At 40.9% G+C, this 25,488-nt stretch overlaps 1 protein-coding gene across 1 annotated transcript in view; it reads right to left on the bottom strand.

Moving 5' to 3' along the window:
* LOC127220144 (lipid droplet-associated hydrolase-like) overlaps positions 1 to 25,488 on the bottom strand; it is a 171,796-nt gene that overhangs the window by 39,173 nt on the left and 107,135 nt on the right. Inside the window, 2 exon segments of the mRNA XM_051181876.1 lie at positions 20,713 to 20,882; positions 21,076 to 21,149. Coding sequence (XP_051037833.1) covers positions 20,713 to 20,882; positions 21,076 to 21,149 — 244 coding nt within the window.

Consider the following 25,488-nt stretch of genomic DNA (forward strand, 5'->3'; position numbering starts at 1 on the left):
TCCAGCAGAGGACTGGAGGTGGGGTCAGAGACCAAGCAGGTGGAAATTATGGGTGGTCCCATGTGGATAGGCAGGTCTCCTTTGTTCAGAGTTGCTTTGAGAAGTCTCCGAAGTAGGGTGGACTGTTGGCTCCACCCTCTGTCCCAATGCTCAACCAGAGCGGCAGGACCGTGGGTAGGGTGGGGGGGGCAGGCTCGCAGTGGGGATGGGTGGGGTTGTATCAGAGCTCCAAGGGTGCTCTTGATGGGGACTGGACACAGGAGCAGAAGGTCAGGGGTCAACCCAGGGAGCCACTAGGATCTTCTTGGATAGTCAGTATTCTTCAGTAATATTTGGGTAGACTTTTGTATGTTGGTAAGACTGGTCTGTCACTTTCTTTTCTCATTTGAGTCTATGCTCATTTGTATATAAAGACTTTGCTGAGTTGAAAGCATAGACCCTTCCCCACTATCTAGAAGGTTTAATAAAATAACACAATTATTTATACTCTCAATATTTAATAGACATCATCTGTGAAACTATCTAGGTCTGGGTTTTTATTCTCCCCAAAGGGATGAACTATTGATTTATTCAGTCTATTGACTATTCTTTCAAGCTTAACCAGGATATTTCTTCTTGAATTTACTTTCCTGGATTTCCTGCCCTGGGCTAGAGTCCATTTCATGTGAATCTCCACATTCATTTGCATAAGGTTATTTATAGCATCTTGTTATTATACTCCAATCCCTGTACTACTATTAATGATGTCACGACTCATATTTCTCTTATTGCCTGTAGTGTCTGAAAGAGCAAATTTTTACCACTATAAAGCAACTCACTTCATTTTCAGTTAATTTTTTTCTCTTGGGGCTTATTTTGTATAGCATTACACAGCTAGAACAGCCTTTTCCTGGCAAGAATTTTACGATAAGACTTTTCCAATTCTTTTATCTTATATATTTCTATACAGGATATGGTTGGAATTTTCCTCTATTCAATGTCATAATTTAGTTAGAATACATTTTCATCTAAAGTTACGGTTAATATTTTAGGTATGAACCCCAGGTACCCAAATCCGTTTTCCCTGTCCCCTTTCAGCTTTCTCCATATTTCTTTATCTTTCTCATCACATTTTAATAGGTAATAATAAAAGTAATGTGAATCTATAAATGCAACAGATCACACTCCAAGAGTGGAAACCAAAAACTATACAGTCATGGCAACAGTGCAGAAAAAAAATCATCTGACAAAAATATAATATCCTTTCATAATAAAATTTCACAATGAATTAGGTAGAAGGAATGTACCTCAACACAGCTGTATATGATATCCCTGATGCTAACATCACAGTCCATGACAGGGAGTTGGAAGCTTTCCCCATCAGGAAGAAGACAACAGTACTCAGGATCCTTACTAAAGCAATTAGGTTCAAGAGATAGAAGGTATATAAATCAGAAGGATGGTGTTTTCTATTGTGGACAGTACGATGCTTAAGGGAAATCCTAATGGCACACTGAAAATCTTTCAGAACTAAAACACTGCTTTATAAAGTTGCAGGATAAGAAAATCAACACTAACGAAAATTGATAATGTTTCTATATCACAGCAACAAACTTTTCCCTAAAGGATATCAGGGAAACAATTCCACTTTTTATTTAAGAATGAGTTTATTCAATAGGGCTGAAGACATGGTACAGCAGTTTAAAGCATGTACTGCTCTTCCAGAGAACCAGAGTTCAGCTCCCAGCATCCATGTCAGGTGCCTTACAAACAACTCCACCCTTAAGAGATATGACAATGTCTTCTGGCATCTGCTGGTTCTGAAAACATGTGTAACTCCTCCCCTACCCCATCACATAACATAATTTTAAACAGTATTTCTTAAAAGAAGTAATTTATCCAAAGATATGTATACTCAGATGTGTGAAATGCTGAAGAAACTGAAGACATGAATGATTAAAAGCTATCCCATGACCAAGAATTAGAAGAGTACCATGAAGATGTCCACACTACCTAGGGCCAATTACAGACCCAGTGTAATTTCCACCAAGGTTACAAAGGTGTTTCTCACCGTTAAAAAGTTGAACTATGTACAGAGTCACTGAAGATACCAAATATTCAAACCAATCTTTAAGAAACAGAACACAGATGGAGGCATCACATCAATTGACTTCAAAATACAATACAAGGCTATAGTAACCAAACAGGATGAAAATGGCATAGAGGATAATTGGCCAATTACACAAAGTGTGGCCAGTGTACAATATGAAAATGTCCTTATGAAATTTAACATCATGTACAATGAAAACTAAAAAAAAAAAGATCCTTCCACATGTTTGATTTTCAAAAGATAGATGTCAAGAACACACACTGTGGAAAGGACAGAGACTCTTTAGTATATGGAGTTGGGACAAATTCAAACCCATATGCAGAGCAATAAAATTAAATCCTCATCGCATTGGAAATTAAAAAAAAAGAAAAGGATTGAAGGTTTAACTGTAAGACCTAAAACAACAAAACTAAGGGGAACTATAGAGCAGGAGGTAATATTTACGAATTATATTTCTTACCTGTGATAAATATCCAAAGCAGGTGAGGAATCAAAACAAGAAAACAAGTAATTTGATTAAGAAATGAGAAGAGGGGGTAGAGAGATGGACTGGCAGTGAAAAGAACACTTGTTGCTTTCTCAGAAGGACCTGAGTTTAATTTCCAGCGCCCACATCAGGTGGCTCACAACTGTTTCTAATTCCAGCTCCAGGGGATCTGATACCTTCGTCTGACCTCAACAGGCACCTGTACCCACATGCACATAACCACACAGGCACATTCACACATAATAAACAATGAAATAAATCTTTATAAACTAAGCATGTAGAGGACTACCTACCTGCATTCACACCATTGCTCTTCTTATTTAGAAGAGTAAAACCAAAGCATACCCCACTGTATTCTGAACACAGGTAGACAAGACAGCACACACCACAAGCATTGCAAATGGTGACACTGGAAATGATTCTTTTACCTTTCCTGGTAAGCCTTTAGCTAACCAGTGCAATCAATTAATGAAAACAATCTGGTTTCCAAGATATCTGATAACTGAGTCTTGTTTGGAAACTCATTGCTCATTTCAGTTTCAAGTTCATTGACTTCACAATCAGAGGCCTATGTTCACTACATCGTCCTCAGAGAGGAGAGACTAGAAATGGTTAATTCAGTCACTACCAAACTGAAAGTATCACAGATTCCACACAAGTTGTGTAACCCACAGTCCTTAAGGAACTCTGGGCTGATCAAATCAGCTGGCAGAAACAGGAAGCAATCCATTATTTTTACAAATGGTCCTTTACTGTGACCCATGTTAAAAGAAAACTGCATGCAGCAAGGGAAACTAAACACACACGAGCAACCACAGGGTTATATTTGGTTGATCTATATCAAAACAAATTGAGAATTGAAGTGCACTCTGAAATCATGGGAATGGACCAAAACAAGAAGGAAGTTCTAATATTTGCTCTGAATGCCCCATTGCCTCGCAAAAACATGAGAAGCCTGGAGACTGTTTGTTACCGCCAGTACTCTGTAGATGGTATAGACTCTCCCTTCTGCCCATGGAGAACAATTAACCTCTGCTCAATTGAAACATACTTGCCTCAGACATCATAACATAATTTCAGTGACATTTATAGTTTACATTTGGTAGGAAAAGCTACTGCTGAGATTTATTTTATTCTTCATTTAGAAACCTACTTTCAAAGGAAAAAATCCACCCAGGCCAAGGTAGTGGACTTGATTTTCTAACACTGCTGTGCAGAGCAGCTTTCCATATTTCTGACATGACAAAAGCTCTTTTCTTATGTTACTTCTGCATTACATAAAGCACTTCCCCACTGGCCAGCTCAGTCTCTTTCATGGAAACATTTTCATCTGAAAAAAAAAAGTTTTACATTTAATGTGTGTGTTTGTTCACATGTATGTAGGCATGGACACACATGTATGTCAGAGAACAACTCCTGGTAGTGGGTTCTCTCCTACCATGTATGTTCTGAGGACCATACTTGAGTCATCCTTGAGGCTTAGTGGCAAGAGCTCCTACTCACTGCGCCATCTCACTGCCCTTTGAGTTTTTGTTTTTTCTTAATTTTAAGACAGGGTTTCATTAGGCAGCCCTGGATCATCTCGAACTATGTGGTAGGCTGGCCTCCAACTCACAGAGATCATCCTCCCTCTGACTACCCAGTGCTAGGAGTAAATCGTGTACCACTATGTCTAGCTCAGTGTCAAGTTCTGATAATCAAGTTTTCTTGAACATTTCAAAAAATAAGTATGCATAGGAATTTGTATATTGGCTACATTTGGGGTCAGTGGCAGTATACTGGTGTTTATTTTTCTTGTTTTATATTATTAATCATTCTAGAACAGAAGTCAAGAAACATTCTGAGATGTGGCTATGGGGAAAGAGCATGTGCCTTTTGTGTAACATTTCACTAAGTAATATTTAGTTAATTTTCATGGCATCTGGAAATCAAAAATGAAATAGAATTTAACATAAAAGTAAAGTGACTTGTAGTGAGAGATAGATTTTATATATTGATATAATTTGGATTTTTTTTATCATGTTGCACTATACAGTTCTACTGGTAGTGAAGACATTTCAATTCTACCTCTGTTTTAGAGATTTACATATATAGCCTGGTGTTTCTGTCTTCGCTGAACCCTTTGGAAGCTGCTTGCCTTCACTTCCTGTCTACCCTAGTATTGTTATCTTCCTCCTTAATTCTTGATGAGGTTGAAGATTAGACAGTCACAATTATTGTTCCCTCTTCCTAGCTAGAAATATTAGGCACAAGACTTAAACTTTCCAGCTTAGGACAACTCCATAGTAATCTCTGTTATGCCTTCACCCTAGGACTGAATATGTAATTCTTGCCATTTACTCTTATTACCTCACTAGCAATAGGTCTTAAGTGTCTGTGTTCTTAATTTTTCCTTTTCTAGAGCATACTTGATATTTACTATCTTTGTATATAGTTTTGAATCAAGCCTACATTTTTTTTCTTTACACTAAAGGGGAATTGTAGTGAGATATCCACCCTGCCTGCACCTGTTGCACTGATCACACCCACTGGGGCATGGGGACAGGTGCAGGGCATGACCAGGGGGTACTAGGTCTGGGGTTCCAGACCCCAGCTTGTTCTCTTACTTCCTGGCCAGAGACAGAGAGCATCTGGAGGGATCCTTGGGACAGAAACCTGTGGCCATCATCTTTTTCTGGTGTAAGTGATTTCTCCCAAAACAAACATCCATCAGACAACAGTATTTTGCCCTAGAACCTTATTTTTCATACTTTAGTAACTCTTAAATGCATGTCATGCAGTTCAACATTTTGTTAGTTTACTACACAAGCATCCATTGTCCCTCAAGAGCAACAGTGATGCCTGCATGTTGTGACTAAGGGAAACCAGGACAATAATACTTTGACATGGTCAAGAGAACAGCATCACACCCTTGCTATTATTCATTAGGGTGCATTCTTGGCACAGTAATGGTTGCTCCCTTTCCTCACCTGCTCCCACACACCAGCTTCACGAGGCAGCTCTTATACCAGGAGTGCCTCATCTCCAGGCCTACACAATTCAGCTGAATTCTGTCCATGGCTCCCTGACTTTGAGGGTTCTCATAGTCCCTGAAGAACTCATAGAAAGGACTCCTGACTCTAGGAAGGCCCTCATATCCTCTGAAAGGACGGGACAGCATTCTTGCCTACTTCTTAGTTCAAGAATGCATGGCCTATAGACACAGGTCACTAATTTATCTGTCAAAAATGCCCATGGTATCAAAAACAATACTGTATGGGGGAACTATACAGTTAACAATTCAACTTTCAGCCAGAAACTATAAAATTAAGATAATTCAGAGGCCCTGAATAGCTGTTCATTAAACATGGCTAATATTTCTAATTGATTTAATTCATATTTTAAGTAAATACAAAGTAGTCCTTGTTAAACACATTTTGCCACAATTATCACAGTCAACTCTTTTTGGTATGATTCTAAGTAATTCTATGATATTCTCAGTTAATCCCATCTGTCTTTTTAAAGAGAAAAAGCACCTCCTTTATCTTCAACATCACACAACTTCTATGAAGTCTTCTCTGGATTGTAATTTCCACAGGTAGAAAACAGTTACTACATGAAAAGTGTGTTTGTTAGGAAAAGTACCCAGAGATCAAATGCCCCTAGCAAGTACTCATTTCCAGACTTTATTCTGGGTGAAAGTATTCCCCTTTCTCCTTTGAAAAGCCATATGGAACAACAATGAAGCCATGAAACAAGCAATTTACAATTCAACAAGAAAGTCATATCTGCAGCAATAAGTCATGATAATTTGTTTAACCTCACGAGGGTAAATGCCTCTGACGTGCTCTTGCATGCAGGATATTCTTATGTCTTCAAAATTACCATGCATTAGTTTATGCCAGTGGCTGTGGGTAGTGGAAACTGTACATACCTTAAATTCCAAATTGTACCAAAGCAGACACAACTACTTCAGAAACTAACAATCCTCATGGTTGGATTACAGCTTTTATGAGTGTCTTGTAAGTGTTATGTGTGTGTGCACACACCATCAAGAACAGTAACTTAGCATGCAAGAATTCACTCTGCAGCACTGGGGAGGCAGAGGCAGGTGGATCTCTGTGAGATTGAGGCCAGCCTGATCTACAGAGCTAGTTCCAGGACAGGATCCAAAGCAATACAGAGAAACCCTGTCTCAAAAACCAAAAAAAAAAAATCACTCTGTTGTTATAAATGGAACTTCAAATCAATAATCATTTTAAAGAAGCCTGGTTTGGCTACTATACTGACATTTGGGGGTCCTTGACAAAAAGGTAACTTGAATCTAATCATGTCTTAGGGAAGGCCAGAAGTCTACGTGTTCACAAGTTCAGCCAACACAAAAACAGACAGCCTCCAAATAACTCATTTTCACTCTTAAATGCAAAAAGAAATAACAAACTGACAGATATTAGCTAAAGCTAAAGAACAAAATTAATTTCAAAAGGAGCTCAAAGAAAGACAATAAAGGACCAGAAGAAAGGACAGCTTGTTTAAATGCTAAGACAGTATTACAAAATGAAGGCAGAAGTATAAAAGGGACTAGATTAGAAGCAACCCTGCTGGAAGCAGAGATTAGCAGGCAGGGTCATCATGAGAGCAGGAGAAGAAACCATGTAAGAGGCAGAGGCTATAGGTGTCCACAAGGAAACAATGACTTTGGGAAACAGCAAAGCAGCTGCAATATGAACTCATAGGTATTCGGACAACATGAATAAGACTTGGGCAAGCTCAAGCCAGACCAAATCACAGCATGGAGAGGGGATCTGGGCATGAAATCTCACTCTTAGCCATGGAGCTGTTGGCGATTGCTAGCTTTTGGGAGAGGGTGAGTCAGTTTCTCCAACAGTGTTCCAGTGGAAGACAACACATCCAAGAATAATTGGCCATCACATATTGATCTTGATTCTGTGTTTTAAAGGATAAAAATCTGGAAGAGTAGTGAAGGGAGTAATCTAGCAAGACTTAGGGGGTAAGGAGTCAATATGATCAAAATGCACTGTATGAAATTCTCAAGAACTAATAAAATTATGTGTATCTCCAATCCAAGAAAAATAAATTTCTATTCAATGAAATCAAGAAAGATATGATACACACTCACAACAAAACAAAACAAATAAAACAACAACAAAATAAAACAAAAAGAAAAGAAAAAAATAAAAAGGGAAGGGAACCTAACAGGAATGAAGCATGCAAGTTTCCCCAAGTCTCTGTTTAGTCTCATGGACTAAAGGAATGAATGGTCAATTGAGAGGCAGTCAGTCCTCCAAAACGCCAGCCTCATCTAGTGTCTGCATATAAAGGCTCTCTCTGCAAGCCAAACACAGCCTGCTCATTTACTCTGTCCACAGACAGAAAAACAAAGTGTGATGGCACAACTGTGTCAGCCTAGCACTTGGAAAACACAGGTAGGAGGATCACCACAAATTAAAGGTCAGCCTCAGCTACATAGCAAGTTCTAGGCAAGCTAAGGCTACATAGTAAGGTCTTGTTTTTAAATAAAGAAAAGAGAAAAACTTCTGAATCTTGGTACATGACATAGTAAAGCAAAAGCTCCAGCCTGGATTCCAGGACTCTCTCAGTCAACACTAGCCCTTTGGACTGATTGCTTCTAGGACACTGCATTCAGACAAGGGGGTTGGAGATTCTCCCTCTCCCAGGGAAACAGTGGCTCTAGATAATAAAAAAGCCATACACAGGGGATAGGAGGGAGTAAGAGACTAAGATGTCAGTGCTCCTGCTTCACTCTGACCAGCTAATAAAACACTCTCCCACACAGAGCCTCTTAGCGTTTCAGTGCCTCACTCTTCACTATGAAGAAATGACAAAGGAGCATCAGACAGTTGAGGAAAGCCTTGATTATAACAGATCAGGATACATAAAGCATGAAAAAGTTAATTTGGAGTGGAGACAACACAGGACAAAACTCCCCAGATCTGTTTTCCCGAGGTCCATGAAATGAAAAATATTACAAAAAGAACAGAGAACAAGACATTCCTTAGAAAACTATTAGCCTGCATGTTGGAATCAAAAGTTTCATTAGATGAAGTGGAAGATAAAGTTTAGGGAAATTAGTTCTCTTCATGTAGAACTAGAAAGCAGGAGATGTACAGGGCAAAAAATAAATGAATGGAATCTTTATTGAAAGTGGAACATGAATAATGAGAAATCAAGGAGACAGTTCTCAGTATGTGAGTATGCCAGTGTCCACAGGAAAAGGGGTAAATAGTTCATGAATATAGTCATTCATGGGGATAAAGTGGAGATTCTAAACTTCCCCCAGAAAAACCTAATTGTTCAATGTGTCCTCCTACAGATTGCTAGAACCCAAAGCCCGACAATAGCTGGCATAGCTGGGGATGGGGCAGTGGACACTTGCTACACAATCTCCCTGCCAAGAGCAATTCACAAATCAGGGAAACTACTATCTAGAAGCCCTTTCCCGCAAACAAAACAAAACAAAACAAAAAACAAAACAAAACAAACAACAACAACAAAAAAACCAAACACACACACACACACACATACACACACACACACACACACAAAAAGAAAACAGTGCAGAGGATAGCCAAAGGGCAAAATCCCAGGAATGGGGGAAACTTAGAGAGGAGTGCCAAAGAGTTGAAAAGTTTCTGGAAATCTGATGGGCTCAAGAAACTAAAGTTAGAAGCTAAAGACAAGGTCCCTAGGCTTCCAACGGTCTGCCACCAGACTTAGGTGTCTTACACAGCCATGGGCATTCCTTCCTGGAACTTGGTGATCTTGCTTCTTGCCTGTGCACTATAAGAAAGCTGCTTTGGAATGTTTGATTTCAAGGTAACCACATATTATTCTTGTGAGATATCCTTCACTTGGTATCTCCTAGGCTTTTTCCACTTCAGGGAACTGTTTGTGGTCCCTGCTGCATACTGTCCACAGGTTTTCCATACAAGTAAGAAGCAAGTACAAAGCAACTTCCAGTGCTGCTAGCTGTGGCAGAGGCCTCTCCCTCAGAGGCCTCATTCATATTTCCTATCTCTATGAAGAGCTACAGAAAGAAGCTTCTGGAGGGTATGAACACCAGAAGACAGTTTCACGGAGTTCTGTGCCTCTGTTTCTGATCTCTTTCTCTTTATCTCTGTATTGACAGTTAGGTTCCATCCACTGAGAATCCATAAGCTGAGCCTCTATGGAGTGCAAGTTGTACTTTTCATGTCTATAACTATCTGATTGCAAAAGAATTCACATCGATTGTATTCTGCCTTATCACAGGCCACTCATTCATCTCCCAGGGTCTCTTACTATTCTAGCACTATGACTCTCATGATAGAGCGAGATATGAATATGGCTATCTGTTTTTCAAACAATGCCTGTGTTAACTCAGCTGAACAAATGATGCCAATCTCTACTTGTGGCTTTGTTAGGACTTCAAAAGCCAATGATGAGGCAGGACCACTGGAAGGCATACTTCCCAACCATTCCAGGCATCTGAAGGCAGGGGAGGCAGCGCTAGCACACTAACATAAAGTAGCAGGGAAGGATGCTAAGAGGAGGCTAGACAGGGCAGAGGTGTGAAAAGTGGCAGGGTGAGAAGCAGGGGAAGCTGCTATTAACAAAGATGTTGATACACTTGCCATGATTGGTCTTAGAAATGGGGCTCTCTGCAGAGAAATCATGCAATATAATGACTACAGTAAAGAGACTTACTAACATTACTATAAATAGCCACAAGGAATTTCACACTTGAAACAATTTTGTATATGTTAAAAGTAAGAATGTTAAAAGAGCTTAAGTTTTCCTTTATATCGCCATTAACTAACTAAAACTAAACAGAGGGTACTGCATTATTTTCTCTGTTCTGAGCACAGGGATATGTTAGTGTGAGAGTAATTATTTATTTATTTGTGTGTTTGCATGTGTGTGTGTGTGTGTGTGTGTGTGTGTGTGTGTGTGTGTGTGTATGCCACAGAGCATGTGTAGAGGTCAGAGCACAACTTGTGGAAGTCCTCTCCTTCTGTCATGTGGTTTCCAAACTTTAGCTTAGATTGCCAGGACTGGTGGCCTTTACCCACTCACCCATCTTGCTGGCCCAAGTTAGTTTTAACAAGTGAATTAGTAACTCTACTGCAGACATCTCAGAATAAACAACACACAGCTCTAGTTAGTTTCCATGTTGTTTTCAGGAGCTACTTGCTGCATTAGAAAAGCAGCCAGCTGTGTACAGCATGTGACTTTTGCTGCCTTTTAAAATTATGTAAGGATGTGTTACATTTGTTTGTACTGCATTTGTTTAATTATGTAAAGATGTGTTGCATTTGCACCTTGACTGCCTAAGGTACCTAATTGGTTTAATTAAAAGCTAATTGGCTAATAGCTAGGCAGGAGAGGGATAGGCTGGGCTGGCAGGTAGGGAGAATAACTAGGAGGAGAGATCTAGGCTCAGGAAAGAAGAGAGAAGAGAACAGGGAGAAAGAGGAACACTCGAGGGACAAGAAGTCAGGAAGGTGCCAGGCAGACATGGAGACAGCAGGAAAGTAAAATATACAGAAGGAAAGAAAGGTAAAAAGCTCTGAGGCAAAACATTGATAAAGAGATTAAAATAAGACTCAGCATTCATAGATAATAAAAAGTCTCCTTATCCTGATTTGGGATCTGGTTGGAGACCTAAAAGAAAAAGCCTGCTTCAAACAAAAACCAACCAAGCATATTCAGGAGTACACCATTTCAGTGAAATGTATGGTAAGCTAATGTAGAAGGAAAGAGAAAAATATGAAGCTTCTTTTTTGCTAATTGCTATTTTTTTTTACTTTTTTTATTATGAAACAATTCTTTAGAATTTTTGAAAATTAAAAACTTAAGGTATTGAGATAATTTCAGAAATAAAAATGATTCTTTCTGGATCAGAAAGTGACATCACAAACAGTTGGTAAACAGCAGATGTGCTCAGCCAGTAGCCACTTCTCGTGTCCTTTCTGTCCTTTAAAGCACAGCTCACCAAGTGCTGGAGGGATGAGGGAAACTATCTACACTTGACAGTGTATGCTAAGATCTGTGAGCTCAGAAGCCCTGGTTGACGAATATTAGAAAGAGCACTGGGTGCTGACACACTTCAAGAATATTCTACTATAAACCCCATTTCACTTTCTTGCAGCTTTCCAAAAAATTAGCCTTTGTGGTGAAATTTTCCATGCTTAGTTTCAGCCCAAAGGTGATTATTTTTGCAAAGTTTGAGAAAAATATATTAAATAGCTTTGAGTTAAAAAAAGATGAAGAAAAAAAAGACCACATAAACTTTCCACTTTGAAAGCAGTTTTGGGATTTGCAAAAATATGCAGATAGCTAACAATGGCTGAAGTTGAAAAGTTGAAATTTTCCATGTGTCCAGTTGTCAAGGAAGTAGTCTGAGAGATTCAGAGAAGACAATGTGTTTGCACAACATAAACAAATCCATACTGGATCTGGCAAGTTTCCTCAGTGAGTAAAAGGCACCTGCTGCCCAGCATGAGGACCCAAGTTCTATCCCTGAGACCCACGCAATGCAAGCAGTGTATCGATCCCAGGCTGCCCTCTGACGGCCACATGTGTGCAGTGCTGGCATGTGAAACCACACACATTCATATACATGACATGAATTAAAATGTAAAAATATTCAAAGACAGATATATAATGAGGGAGAGCATAGTTAAGCCACTGGAAAACAGCAGTATAGTATATTTAATACGGACTTTCCCCAGGAGAGATTTACTGTTTTCTAGCACGGAAGTCTTTCCCAAGCAGAGTATTCATGGTTGAATACCTGACCGCTGTGTTTTGACACACCAGGATTCACTAGTGAGTCACATGGAGAAAAGTGTCAATGACAGCACTGCTTCTGTAGAATTCGGTATGCTGCACTGTACTGTCCCACAGGCCCATCTCAATTCTACAAGTCTGATCCTGTTTGTAGTTTAATGTTTGCCCTTAGCTGTGCCTCACTGCCACCTTCTTATACCTTCTACTTGACAAATTCACACACGCTCCGAACCCTCCAGATTCTCCCCAAACTCCCTGCAGAGCAAATGTCCACCTACTTCCCTTTAAACCTCCCTATGTCCTTGAAGAACTCAAGTATTTAAGAAACAGCAGTCAACATCTTAGTTAAGTAAAAGGAGCTGGGGAGAGGGCTCGGTGGTTAAGAGTGCTAGCTGCTCTTGCAGAGGACCTGGGTTAGACTGCCAGCACACATGGAGGCTCACACGGGACTGTCACTGCAGTCCTAGCAGAAATGACGCCTGCCTCTTCTGGTCCCCTAATACTACATGCACTTGATACACAGATGCACATGCCAGCAAAACACCCATGTGTGTAAAAACAAAACAGGGAAAATTAAAAAATATGTTCCCTCGACCAGTTCCTTATTTCCTAATTGAATTTTTCTCCTCATTGGTCGGCTTCTAGATGAATATCTACCACTCCGCATTCCGCAGCTCCCTTCTCTTATTGCACCAACAATGTAGTCTCCAGGATAACCTCCAACTGTTAACTTCAGCAATGGGAAGCTTTCTGCGTCCTTCTATCAGCCACTGCCAGGTTATTTCAGCTATCTGGTACTGTAGAATACTTCTCTGTCTCAGGACTCTGCAGTCGAGAAATTCCAGCAGGGCTCAGCTGGGTGGCTGGGTGGCTCCTGTATCAGCTGGGCCACTGATGCAGCACTCAGTGGTCTAAACGGCTGCTTTGCCAAGTTCCTTGGGACCCTCTCATGTGCCAAGCAATACCGGGGTAGCTACACCTTTATATGGCAGTGGCTACTGAGACGGAGGAAATAGAAGCTCCCAGACCCTGGAGGTCTGCCCTTGGAAGTGCCAGAACCTCACTCAAGTCACTGCAGTGCCTTGCTGAAAGTAGGCCAGGTGTCCAGCCTAAATGCAAAGGGGAGAGGAAACCAACTCCATTTTGAGGGATGACTGACAGGGAGCCAGGGCTCTTCAGACCTCAACATCACTGCACCTTTCCTGACCTCCTTTCTCTTCTTGAAGCTTCTGTGCTATGCTAGTATGGATGAATCCTTTTCAAAACTCTTACCTTAACTCACAATTAGATATACATTCCAGAATGCAATCTGAGATAGCTGCACACACGTGTAAAATGAGAAACAAATGTCACATAATAAATACCAATATTACAATATAAATACTGTTCTATTTTTTAAGGTGCTGTTTTATCATTCATAAAGGCTTTTCTTTCTGGAGAGCATTAACCATCCAAGCCTCATAGACCAAACACTGGTCATGTGACTTGCCCTGGATTGAGAAGAGAGGTATCATCTTCAGAAAGACTTTAGGATGCAGCCCACCCACTTCTTTCCTCTGCATGACACTAGACTATTTCAGAAAGCAGCCACCCCATTAGTATGCAATCTGGAGTTAGACTGTTCAGAGCATCACAAAGGGGAAGCCCATCCTCAAAGGATTTGTATTACAAGTAGGAAACAAGCCATTTTGCTCAGGCTTCTGCCCTGTGCCTGTGCAACTGTGGCACAGCCTAGAACTTTACCCATTCATGCATGCTGGCAACCCACTGCAACATCACAGGGTATGCCTATGGACTGTGGGAGACACTCTGGGACACCATTGTATTTTCTGCATCTTTCACTGTTTCTTCTTCTTACACCAAATGAAGCAATTCCTATGATATACACATGTCTATCCCTCTTTATTTTAATCTCTACAGAGAATTATACTCTGTATAGTGCACTTAGTGTTGTTCACTGGGGCTGGGAAACAGGCCTATCCCCTCCCCTGCTCACTTGCCTTTCACTGCATTTTCTTTCCTGTTTCATTTCTGTCACTGAGAAATGAGGTATGACATGACCCATGAGCCCTCAGTGGCTTCTAGACAACCTATATTTGTCTGTCCCCCACTACTAGTCCAGGAGCTAACAACCTCTTTAGGTGCACCAAACTACAAACCAAGTGGACATTTTCCTGTGATTACTGTCTTCAGGCGGCCAGGGACAAAAGCGAATTCTTACCATGTTTCACTGCATATTGTGCACAGTGACTCTTATTTCTTCTTTTTTGATAATTTTTTAAATTTAAATTTGAAACAAGCTTTTTTTTACATGTCAATCCCAATTCCAGTACTCTCCCTTCCTCCCCTGTCTGCCTCCCAACCCCCATCCCATCCCTTTTCTGTTCCTCAGGGAGAGTGAGGCCTTCCATGGGGCTCTTCAAAGTCTGTCATATCATTCCTAGGCTGAGGGAGTGTCCCTTTGTGTGGGATGGGCTCCCAAAGTCGGTTCCTGTACTAGGGATAAATACTGACCCACTACCAGAGGCCCCATAGAGTGCATAGTCTTCCTAACTAACACCTATGTTCAGAGGTTCTTTGTCGACTCTATGCTGGTTTCCCAGCTATCAGAATGGAGTTCATGCGCTCTCCCTTGTTCAGGTCAGCTTTTTCTGTGGGTTACTCCAGCCTTTGCTCATCACTCCTCCCTTTCTGCAACTGGATTCCAGGAGTTCAGCTCAGTATTTTGCTGTGGATCTCTGATTCTGCTTCCATCAGCCACTAGATGAAGACTCTAGGATGGCATATAAGGTAGTCATCAATCTCATTATCAGGGAAGGGCATTTAAGGTATCCTCTCCACTATTGTTTAGATTGTTAGTTGTGGTCATCCTCATAGCTCTCTCTGGACATTTCCCTAGTGCCAGATTTTTCTTTAAACCTGTAATGACTCCCTCTATTATGGTATCTCTTTTCTTGCTCTCCTCTATTCTTTCCCTGACTCAATATTCTTACTCTCTCATGCCCTCCTCTCCCCTTCTCTTCTCCTCTCCTCTTCTAATTTCCTCTCTCCTACATCCCATGTTCCCAATTTGCTCAGGAGTTCTTGTCCCTTTCCCCTTCTCTGTGAGACCATGTATGTCTCCCTTAGGGTCTTCCTTGTTTCCTAGCCTTTCTGGCGGTGTGGATTGTAGGCTTGTGATCCTTTGCTGTATGTTTAAAAGCCATATATGAGTGAGTACATACCATGTTTGTCTTTTTGTGACTGGGTTACCTCACTCAGGATGGTTTCTTCTAGTTCTATCCATTTGCCTTCGAATTTCAAGATCCCATTTTCTTTTTCCACTGAGTAGTACTCCATTGTGTAAATGTACCACATTTTCTCCATCCATTCTTCAGTTGAGGGGCATTTTGGTTGTTTCCAAGTTATGGCTATTACAAATAATGCTGCTATGAACATAGTTGAACAGATGTTCTTGTTGTATGAATGTTCATCTTTTGGGTATATGCCTAAGAGTGGAATTGCTGGATCTTGAGGTAGACTGAGTCCCATTTTCCCGAGGAACCAGATTTCCAAAGTGGCTGTATGAGTTGCCCTCCCACCAGCAGTGGAGGAGTGTACCCCTTTCTGCACATCCTCTCCAGCATAAACTGTCTTTGGTGTTGACAATTAATAAATGGGACCTCCTGAGATTGAAAAGCTTCTGTAAGGCAAAGGACACAGTCAACAAGATAAAACCACAGCCCACAGAATGGGAAAATATATTCACCAAACCCAAAATATGACAGAGGGCTGATCTCCAAAATATACTAGTTACCAAAACATCAAATAACCCTATTAAAAAGTAGAGTACAGAACTAAATAGAGAATTTTCAATAGAGGAATCCAAAATGGCTGAAAGACACTTAAGAAAGTGCTCAACATCCTTAGCCATCAGGGAATGTAAATCAAAACAACTCTGAGATATCATCTTAACTCCTGTCAGAATGTCTAAAATCATTGTCTCCTACTTCCTTTCTCGAGGAAGGAATACTTCTAGAATCCTGTTCAAATATCCCTGCTATGGAGAAGAGCTCAGTTCAGAAACTCCAACTTATGAAGCTGGTTTTGATCTTCTGGAATGGCGGAAGGTTTTACCTTTAACACAGTTCTTTCATCTTTTATTTGTGATCAGTAGTCTGGGGACAGGGTTCTGGAAACAGCTGCTAAAACACACAGCTCATCTTCTCTTCCCTCCCTATGTTAGCCTAACTACTGAACAGAACACAACACAGCTCCATGTGGTTCTCACTGCCTGCCTGACTTGGACAGGGTCAGCCCAAGCATGCTGTACATCACGGAGTTGAAGCTATGTGGTTTAAAAGAAGAGACTTATGCTGTTCAGAAAAAGCCAGATGTCAGCTACCATGCACTTTCCCCAGGGAATGCAAATATCACAAGACAAATTTGTGAAATTTCTGCTACATCCCAGAGGATGGTATTACCAAATATGAAATTACTTGAAATCACCTCACAATTCCATCTACAGACTGGTCAGATCCTAATCTTGACTTTATGGGAAGGCACCTTGATAACATGTAGAGGCGGATGCTGAGAAAGCAGGGTATGTAATACAGAAAAATTGCTACCTATAGCTGCTAGCGCACCTGCAGGCCTCCACCCCTTTAGCTACCATTAATGTAGTCATGCACACTGTAGACCCACACCATAGTCCATCACCCAAAGACTGAAGGACCCTCTCTATAAACACAACCAACTTGAAGATTTAGCTCCAGATGAGGCTGAGTCCTGACCAGTCCCCTGTCTCTTACTTCTCACATATAAAATGAAGATGACTGTTAAAAATTAAGCTCATCTTAGCTCTTAAGATCTTATGGATCTAAAAACAATTGTGTTTATCATGACATGTCAGGGAAACCACTATTTATCAGTCTTCCATTAACTTTTTTAAAGAAAAAAAATTGCTATTTTGTATACTACTTTCAAAATATCTGATTAACTTCAATTTCTGTATTTCTATACCTCAAACTCAATTATAAAAAAATAATTCCAGATTTCAAAAGTGGCAATTATTTTGCACTGTGTGAAACTACAGGTCAGGCCATATTATCTGGCATTATGCAGTAAGTCTCTTCAAATTATTTAAAAACAAAGTTGTCAATAATTAAACAAAAATATTGCAGAGATCTGAATCAAAGCAAATCAAACAAACCAGTTAGTCCACAGCAAATGTGTCCTCACACTCTTAATGGAGTAAAAAATTCCAGTAAAAATAACAGAGGAGATGGAAACACAAGTTTCTTATTATCACACTTCATATGTTATAAAACATAACAGCCCACTTATTTTTTGGCAAAATGATTAGGATTGCAACACTCTGGCTTTCACAAATTCACTTGATTGTCAAGTGCATCTCAAATGGAGCGTGTCATGTGAACTTCAGGCATGCAGGCTTTGTGCTGTCTTAGAGACAGTGAAATTTCAACAAGTCAGCATGGATCACACCACCAGATTAACAGGCCCAGGTGTTTAATTGTTTAATAGTTGGGAGGCAGGATGTAGTGAGTGGTGGGGAATTTCAACAATGCAGATAATTGAAAACAGATAATTTTTTTTCTTTTAGATCTATTTATTTATGTGAGTGTTTGCTTGCCTATTTGTTTGTATGTATACCATGTGCATGCTTGGTGCCTGCAAAGGTCAGAAGGAATCACGTCCCCTGGATCTAGAGTTACAGGTAGTGGGAGTTAACATGTGGGTTCTGGGAATTGAACCCAAATTCTCTGCAAGAACTACAAGCGTTCTTAACTGCTGAACAATCTCTCTAACCTCAGATAAAACCCTTGAATAATGAAACCACAAAACTGCAGAGACAACTCCTTTTCCTCCCCAAAGGTGCCTTGTATGTACAGTCACACATATTATTCTCTAGCATGTGTGTCTCTTCTACTGCATGTATGCAGCATAAGTATGTGTATATATGGGCATGTATGTGTGTGCATGTGTATGCAAGTACATGTTGAGGGAAAACTTGATGTTGGTGTCTTTCTCAACTGTGTTCCATCTTAGGTTCTGAGACACTGTCATTGAGTCTGGAGCTCAATGATTTGTTGAAGCTGGCTGGATAGCAAGCTCCAGCAATCTACCTTCTCTGCTCCCATAGATCTAGGGTTTACATGGGGCTTTATGTAGGTATAGAAGATCCAAACTAAGGTCTTCATGCCTGTGGAGCAGGCACTTTATTCACTGAGCCATCTCTCCAGCCCCATAAAGAAGAGGAAATACAGTTTCACAGCTCTCTGAAACTCTAACCATTATCTTTACATGCATTGTGTTAAGCTCCTGGTTCTGACTCCCCCTCCAGCTCTTTCCATCCTTTCCCATCTCTCCATCCTAATTCAAGTGTTCACAGGAGACTGCAATCCTGGGAAGAAACAAGATTGCTACCTAGTGAAAGCTCTGCAGTCTGTGACCTAGTTAAGCCATCAGATTTCTGCCCAGAAACTGAGATGCTAAATACATACTGTTTTACATTACTAGTCTGGGGAATTTGATACATAGCAGTAGTGTTATTTCCACAACAACAATAATAGGTAACACGTACTTAGAACTTTAGAATACCAGGCAACACTCTTAATATTATGCATAATTCCTCACAACATCCTTGAAGAATACATTATTATTTCCAATTTGTTGAGGCCAGAGACTCAATGACTTGTCCAAGTTCACACAAACAAACAAGCAAACAAAGTGACAAAACATATTTGAGTCTAAGTGACCAGTGAGAGCCAGAGTGTGCAGAAACTGTGTCACTTGTAGGCTGTGCACTAGAAAGATGGCAGCCACATATATTGTGAGAGGAATCTCAAGGACAGGAAAGAGGTTGTCAGTCACACCAAGGCCCGCATCAAAGGGAAAGCTGTGTTCTAAACTAAATGCCTTATCTAGGAGGATAAAACCACAGCTGAGTAGAATAGGAATTCAATGAATAGAGTATAATCTTCTATTTATTGAGTTCAAACTTAGACATAAAAATGTATTTTCTTATTTCCAAGAGGAGAAAATTAAAATCAATTTAGTATTAAAAACAGGGAGACTATAGTTTTACTCTTTCCAAGTGCTGGTTTGAGCACTGAATGTAGCAAGCTGGCAGGAAAGGAGTCAAATTCCTAGTGGGATCCAAGACCCTGCTGGAGATATTTTCTCACATGCAGAGAACGAATTCATGGACAGGGCTGCTGTGAAGGGATAGTGCTCCCTCTTGTTTAGCTGTCTCATCCATGAGACTCCAGGCCCTTAGCTCAGAAACATGTGTTGTCCCCTGGTGTGTCCTTGAGATGCACAAAAGTGGTTTTGTACACATGTGTACCAAATGAAGACATAAATTATCTTGTAAATCCTACCCACTCCATAGGTCAGTTTTAAGGCTCTTAAAGAGTTTGCTCCCTTTTGTGGTCACTTTAAGTTGGACTCTGTGACTTCAACGCCTCACTATGTGTCTAGTTTATGAGGCTGTGGGTCCAGCTCAGTGGAATAGTGCTGGTCTATCATGCACTAGGTCCTGAATCCATCCCCAACACCGTAACAACAAACATAAAGCAGACAAACAGAAAGTATTTGTGAAGAAATTGATGCATCTGTGTCTCAGAAGGACCAGCCAACTACCCACCATACAAGAATGGAAACCTATGATCACTGAGCATGTTCCACAAAGTTGCACTTACCTCTCAATGATGATGACAAGGACACATTCTTTTGCTTCTTAAAAGAGACAGGAAAATTTACTTATTTCACTTTTTTTTTGGGAGAGTTATGCATTTTGACTTTGTTTTCTGGGTGTTTGTCTGCAGTCTATTAGTGCACCATCTGCATGCAGGGCCTGCGGAGGCCTACCAGGGCATAGGATCCCTAACTGTACTTACAGGAGGGCAAGAACCACGTTGGGTGATGGGACTCACACTTAGCTCCTCTAGAAGAGCAGTCAGTGCTCTTAACCCCTGAGCCATCTCTCCAGTCCACTGATACCGTCAAAACATTCTCTCAATAAAGACAGAGTCTGTTCCATGCCACTGTCAGTAACTGTTCTTAAATATTGTTTTATAAGTGAGAGCAAGTCAAAAATAACTCTAGAGTGCCAGAGAACCCTAGATCCCAAGTCATGCATTTGGAAAAATCTCTATCTCTCCCACTGTTATTCACTGGAACATTACGGAATTTCTTAGGCACAGGTCTTTGGAAATAAAGACACAAAGAAAAAGGCAGCCACCTGCACTCCTCCCTCTGCCTACAAAACAGCAAAGGAAACAGGAGGGTTTCTGCAAGTGCACAATCAGGTACCCATCGTCATCTTCTAAGGTATACTCACAGGCAGCTCAGGAACATGCTTCATGAGCCGAAGAGAAATATAGCAGCCTATGGAATGGCCAGTGAGTATCTGCTTTACATCTTTTGGCACATGAGCTCTCAGAAAGGCCACTTTGTGTTGTATTTGACCATTCAGACCATAGACATCAACAATTTCTGGAACATTTGTCTCTAAATAAAAAGCATGAACATACTGTAATTAATAACTAATCAAGCTTATTCAAGGAGGAAAAGTACCTACAAAAGTTCCCAGACTCAAAGCAGTAACTTAGAGTTAAGTCTTAACCATTTGTCCTAAACCTGTAACACACTAGCTGCTTAATTACACTTAAATTACACTTAAATTACAGAAATCCACCCTCACCACAGAAGTGGATGGCAGCATTATCTGAAACATCACAACTCATAGATATTATGAGAAGACTGGCAGCTGTAGACCTATGAAGTAGGAGAGCAGAGATTCAGATGCAGGTCCATTCTCAAAGCCCATGAACTTTCAACTATTCCATGAACTCCTGTTAGTTGAGGCTGGTGGTTTTTGAACTTGACCATGTAATGAATACCCAGGAAGGTCTGCTACAAGATAGCTGGGCCCTGACCCCAGAGTTCCTGACATAGTACATCTGGGTAGAGGTCCAAGAGTTCTCCTCTCTAAGTTTCCAGGAGTTGCAGACCTGCTGAGTCTAGGAGTACACACTGGGAACCATTGTGTTAAGCTGACTCATATCCAGTGAACTAAGAAAACACATGATACTGCTTGACTATGTTGAATAATCTGTATATATTTAAAGAACTTCAAGACTTAAATAGAAACCTTAATATTAACTCATGTAGTAGTTCCCTGAAATAGGCTTCTCTGTCCCAACTCTTTTTTTTTTTTCCTCTTAAGACCTAATTAAACTACCCTTGCACCCTAAGAGAGACATACATGGTCCTCCGGAGAAGGGGAAAGGGACAAAATCTCCCAAGCAAATTGGGAACATGGGGGGAGGGGAGAGGGAGTTAGGAGAGAAAGGGAGAAGAGGATGGGAGAAGAGGACATGAGGGAACAGGAAGATTGAGTCAGGGAAAGAATAGAGGAGAGCAAGAAAAGAGATACCACAATAGAGGGAGCCTTTTCACATAGAGGGATACTCTCTCAGCCTAGAGACATAGGGGAGGGCCTAGGTAATGCTCCAAATGACATAACAGATTTTGAAGACTCCCCATTTCAGGCCTCTCCCTCCCTGGGGAGCAGAAAGGGGATGGGATGGGGCTTTGGATGGTAGGGGAGGAGGGGAGGGAGAGGAACCTAGGATTCACATGTAAAACAAGCTTGTTTCAAATTTAAATAAAAAAAAAACAAACAAAAACACACAAAAAAAGACCTTGCTTAAGCTCAATGATCCAGAAATGCAAACATGGTATGTACTCACTTATAAGTGGACATTAGCTGTTAAGTAAAGGAAAATCATGCTACAATCCAAAGACTCACTGAGGCTCAGTAACAAGGAGGGCTCTTGGAGGCATGGTGCATGGATTTCCCTGTGAAGGGAAAGTACAATAGATCTTGCAGGAGGACTAGGGGCAGGCAAGGAAGGGAACAGGAGGGATCAGGTCAGGTAGGGGGGATGGAGGGAGATAATATGGGGAGAGATGACTGGAACTGGAGGGTATTTTGGGGGGCAATATGAAAACCTAGAACAGTGGAAACTCCTTGGAATCTATGATGGTGCCCCTAGCTAGAGCTCCTGGTAATGAGGATCTGGATCCTGAACTATCTATCTTTTGTAACCATTCAAGGCTTCCAGGGGTGGGACTGGGACAGCAACCCAGTCACAATACCCTACTTATACCTCCCAGATGTGTTGGGGCAATGGTGGCATAGAACTTGTGGGGACTGGCCAACCAGTGACTGCTCTAATTTGAGGCACATGTCATGAAAAGAATCCCATTCCTGACACTGCCTAGATGACCAGGAACCAGAGACTGGATATCCCAGACACCTAGGCTAGAACTGAACACCACTGGCAGAAAAAAAATCAATGGAATAATACATAACAGCAATATGCTATATTCATAGACCAGTGCCAAGTCCAGTCATCACTAGAGAGATTGCCTCTGGCAGCTGTTCAGAGTGGATACAGAGATCCACAGCCAAACATTAGAATGAGAACAAGCTCAGGTTGGAGGAGTCCACCAGATCTCTCCCTCTGGAGCTCGGGGAACCGTGTTGAAGAGGAGGAGGGTCCTTCGGACCCAGAGCAATCAAAGATACATTGAGAACATGGCTGGCAGAACCAACTAAGTGGGCTTATGGGAGTTCACAGAGATTGAAGCAACATTGGAGGAGCCTGCGTGGGTCTGTTCTAGGTCCTCTGCATAAATGTTATGCTTGTTTTCTTGCAGTTTTTGGGCACTCCTGACAGTATGACTGGAGGTGTCTCAGGTTCTTTTGTCTGCTCTTGGAACCCTTTTCAACCTCCTGAGTTTCTTTGCCCAGCCTTCATTTGGGGGTTTGTGCCTGATCTTATAATATTGTGTTGTGCTGTGTTCAGCTGATGTCCATGGAAGGCCTACTCTTTTCTCAGGGGAACAGGGAGGGGAGGTGGGAGGAGGGATGAAAGAAGCAGACAGAGGGGAAGCTACTGTTGAAATGGATTGTATGAGAGAAAAAATAAACAAGCAAACAAAAATCAAAATTACACTTGCCTTCAAGGAGAGTATGGACTAGATAGAGGAAATATAGATTTTATTCATTTGCATATGTACATGTTTGTGTGGTGTGCATGTGTGCACATGCTTGTGGAGGCCTGAGGTTGATGGTGGGTGTCTTCTTGATTACACTTCACCTTGTGTATTGAGGCAGGGTTTCCCACTGAACCCAGAGTTTGCTGTTTTGGTTGACATGGGTAGCCAGCTTTCCCTGGGGATCCTGTCTCTGCCTCCTGCTTGCTGAGAATATAGGAGGGCCATTATGCCTACTTGGGGTCCTAGGGTTCCAAACTCTGGTCTTCAGGCTTCTGCTACAAGCACTTCATGGAGGTATTTCCCCAGCCCTCCAAGTATATTAAAAATGTAATTAAGCATCTCTCGAGAAATATCTCAAGGAGAAAAGTACCTCAAGGAGAAAGAACAGCATTTATTGAGTCATGGTAAACAGCACTGAGCCTCTGTACTCAGAAGTGCTGCACCCTTCTCCTACTTACTTAAGGGAAACACTATGGGAACACTAGAAATACTACCTGAACACTACCATGGATGCACTACATATTTGAATGTGAGCATACCAGTCTGTATATATTTCCCTATATGTCTGTATAAGTATGTTTAGCTACAAATCAAATAGTAAATGTATAAATTTAACTATGTATTTTTGCTCAAACTGTATTTATAAAACTTTAATGACCATAAGATTAGAGGCAAGACTTGAAATTAGTGCTTGTGCTGGGATTTAGTGTCCAGATGGTAACCTCTCACATCTCATACAAGAATTTTCAAATCTATGGAATTCTTCCATCTTGCCCCACTGTTATTCCAAAATGGAACCCTAATAATTTTGATCAAATGACTTAAATGTAGGAATAAAATGACTGAAGTCACAACTTTATATTTGAAATTCTTTGAGCAAGATGAATGTACCATATATTCCTTAGCCAGACTCTGTTTTTTAAACTCTTATGTGCTTTTTGTATATAAATTTATTATTTTTTCTTACTTTACAAATGGATCCCGGTTCCCTCTCCCTCCCTCCCTCCTATGCCTTCCCTCCTGTCTCTAGACTAAGGGAGGATCCCTCCATGGGGAATGTGCTCCCAAAGTCCTTTCGTGTACCAGAGATACATCCTGGTTCCACTGTCAGAGGTCCCTTAGACTGCCCAGACCTTCCAACTAAGACCCATGTTCAGGGGGTCTGAGTCAGTCCAATGCTGGTTTCCCAGCTATTAGTCTGGGGGTTCATGAACTCCCCCTTGTTCAGGTCAGCTGTCTCTGTGGGTTTCTGTAGCCTGGTCTTGATCCCCTTTCTTATCACTCCTCCCTCTCTACAACTGGTTTCCAGGATTTTGGCTCAGTGTTTAGCTGTGGGCATCTGCTTCTGTTTCTATCAGCTACTAGATGAGGGCTCTATGATGGCATATAAGAGCATATATGATGGCATATAATCTCATTAACAGGGAAGGGCATTTAAGATAGCCTCTCCACTGTTGCTCAGATTGTTACTTAGGGTTATCTTTGTAGGTTTCTGGACATTTCTGTAGTGTCAGTTTTCTTTTCAAACCTATAATGGCTCCCTCTATTATGGTATCTCTTTTTTTTTTTTGCTCTTCTCTATTCATCCCCCAACTCAATCTTCCTGGTCCCACATGTTTTCCTCTCCTCCTCTTCTCTTTCCTCTAATTCCCTCTCCACTCACTGCCTCCCCACCCCCCACTCCCAATATGCTCAGGAGATCTTGTTCCTTTCCCCTTTTGTGAGGGACCTTGTATGAATCTCTTAGGTTTTTCCTAGTATCCTAGTTTCTCTGGCAGGGTGAATTACAGGTTGGTGATCTTTTGCTTTATCCCTTAAACAGACTCTAAAAACCAATGTTTATCATATATGTATATACACAAATAATCAAAATATCTAAAAAGTCATGAAAATTTTAGTCTGAATTCAAAGTAGAACCAGAGATGGGATGCAAGAAAACTTCATATGTATTTATTTATAATGTTAAAATGAGTCTGGCAATGCTAGCCATCATGTAATAATAGAACTTGAACTATTAAATAAGTATGAATATTGAAATTTGTTTGAA

Source organism: Phodopus roborovskii, unplaced genomic scaffold (genome assembly GCF_943737965.1).
Source record: "Phodopus roborovskii unplaced genomic scaffold, PHOROB, whole genome shotgun sequence".
NCBI lineage: Eukaryota > Metazoa > Chordata > Mammalia > Rodentia > Cricetidae > Phodopus > Phodopus roborovskii.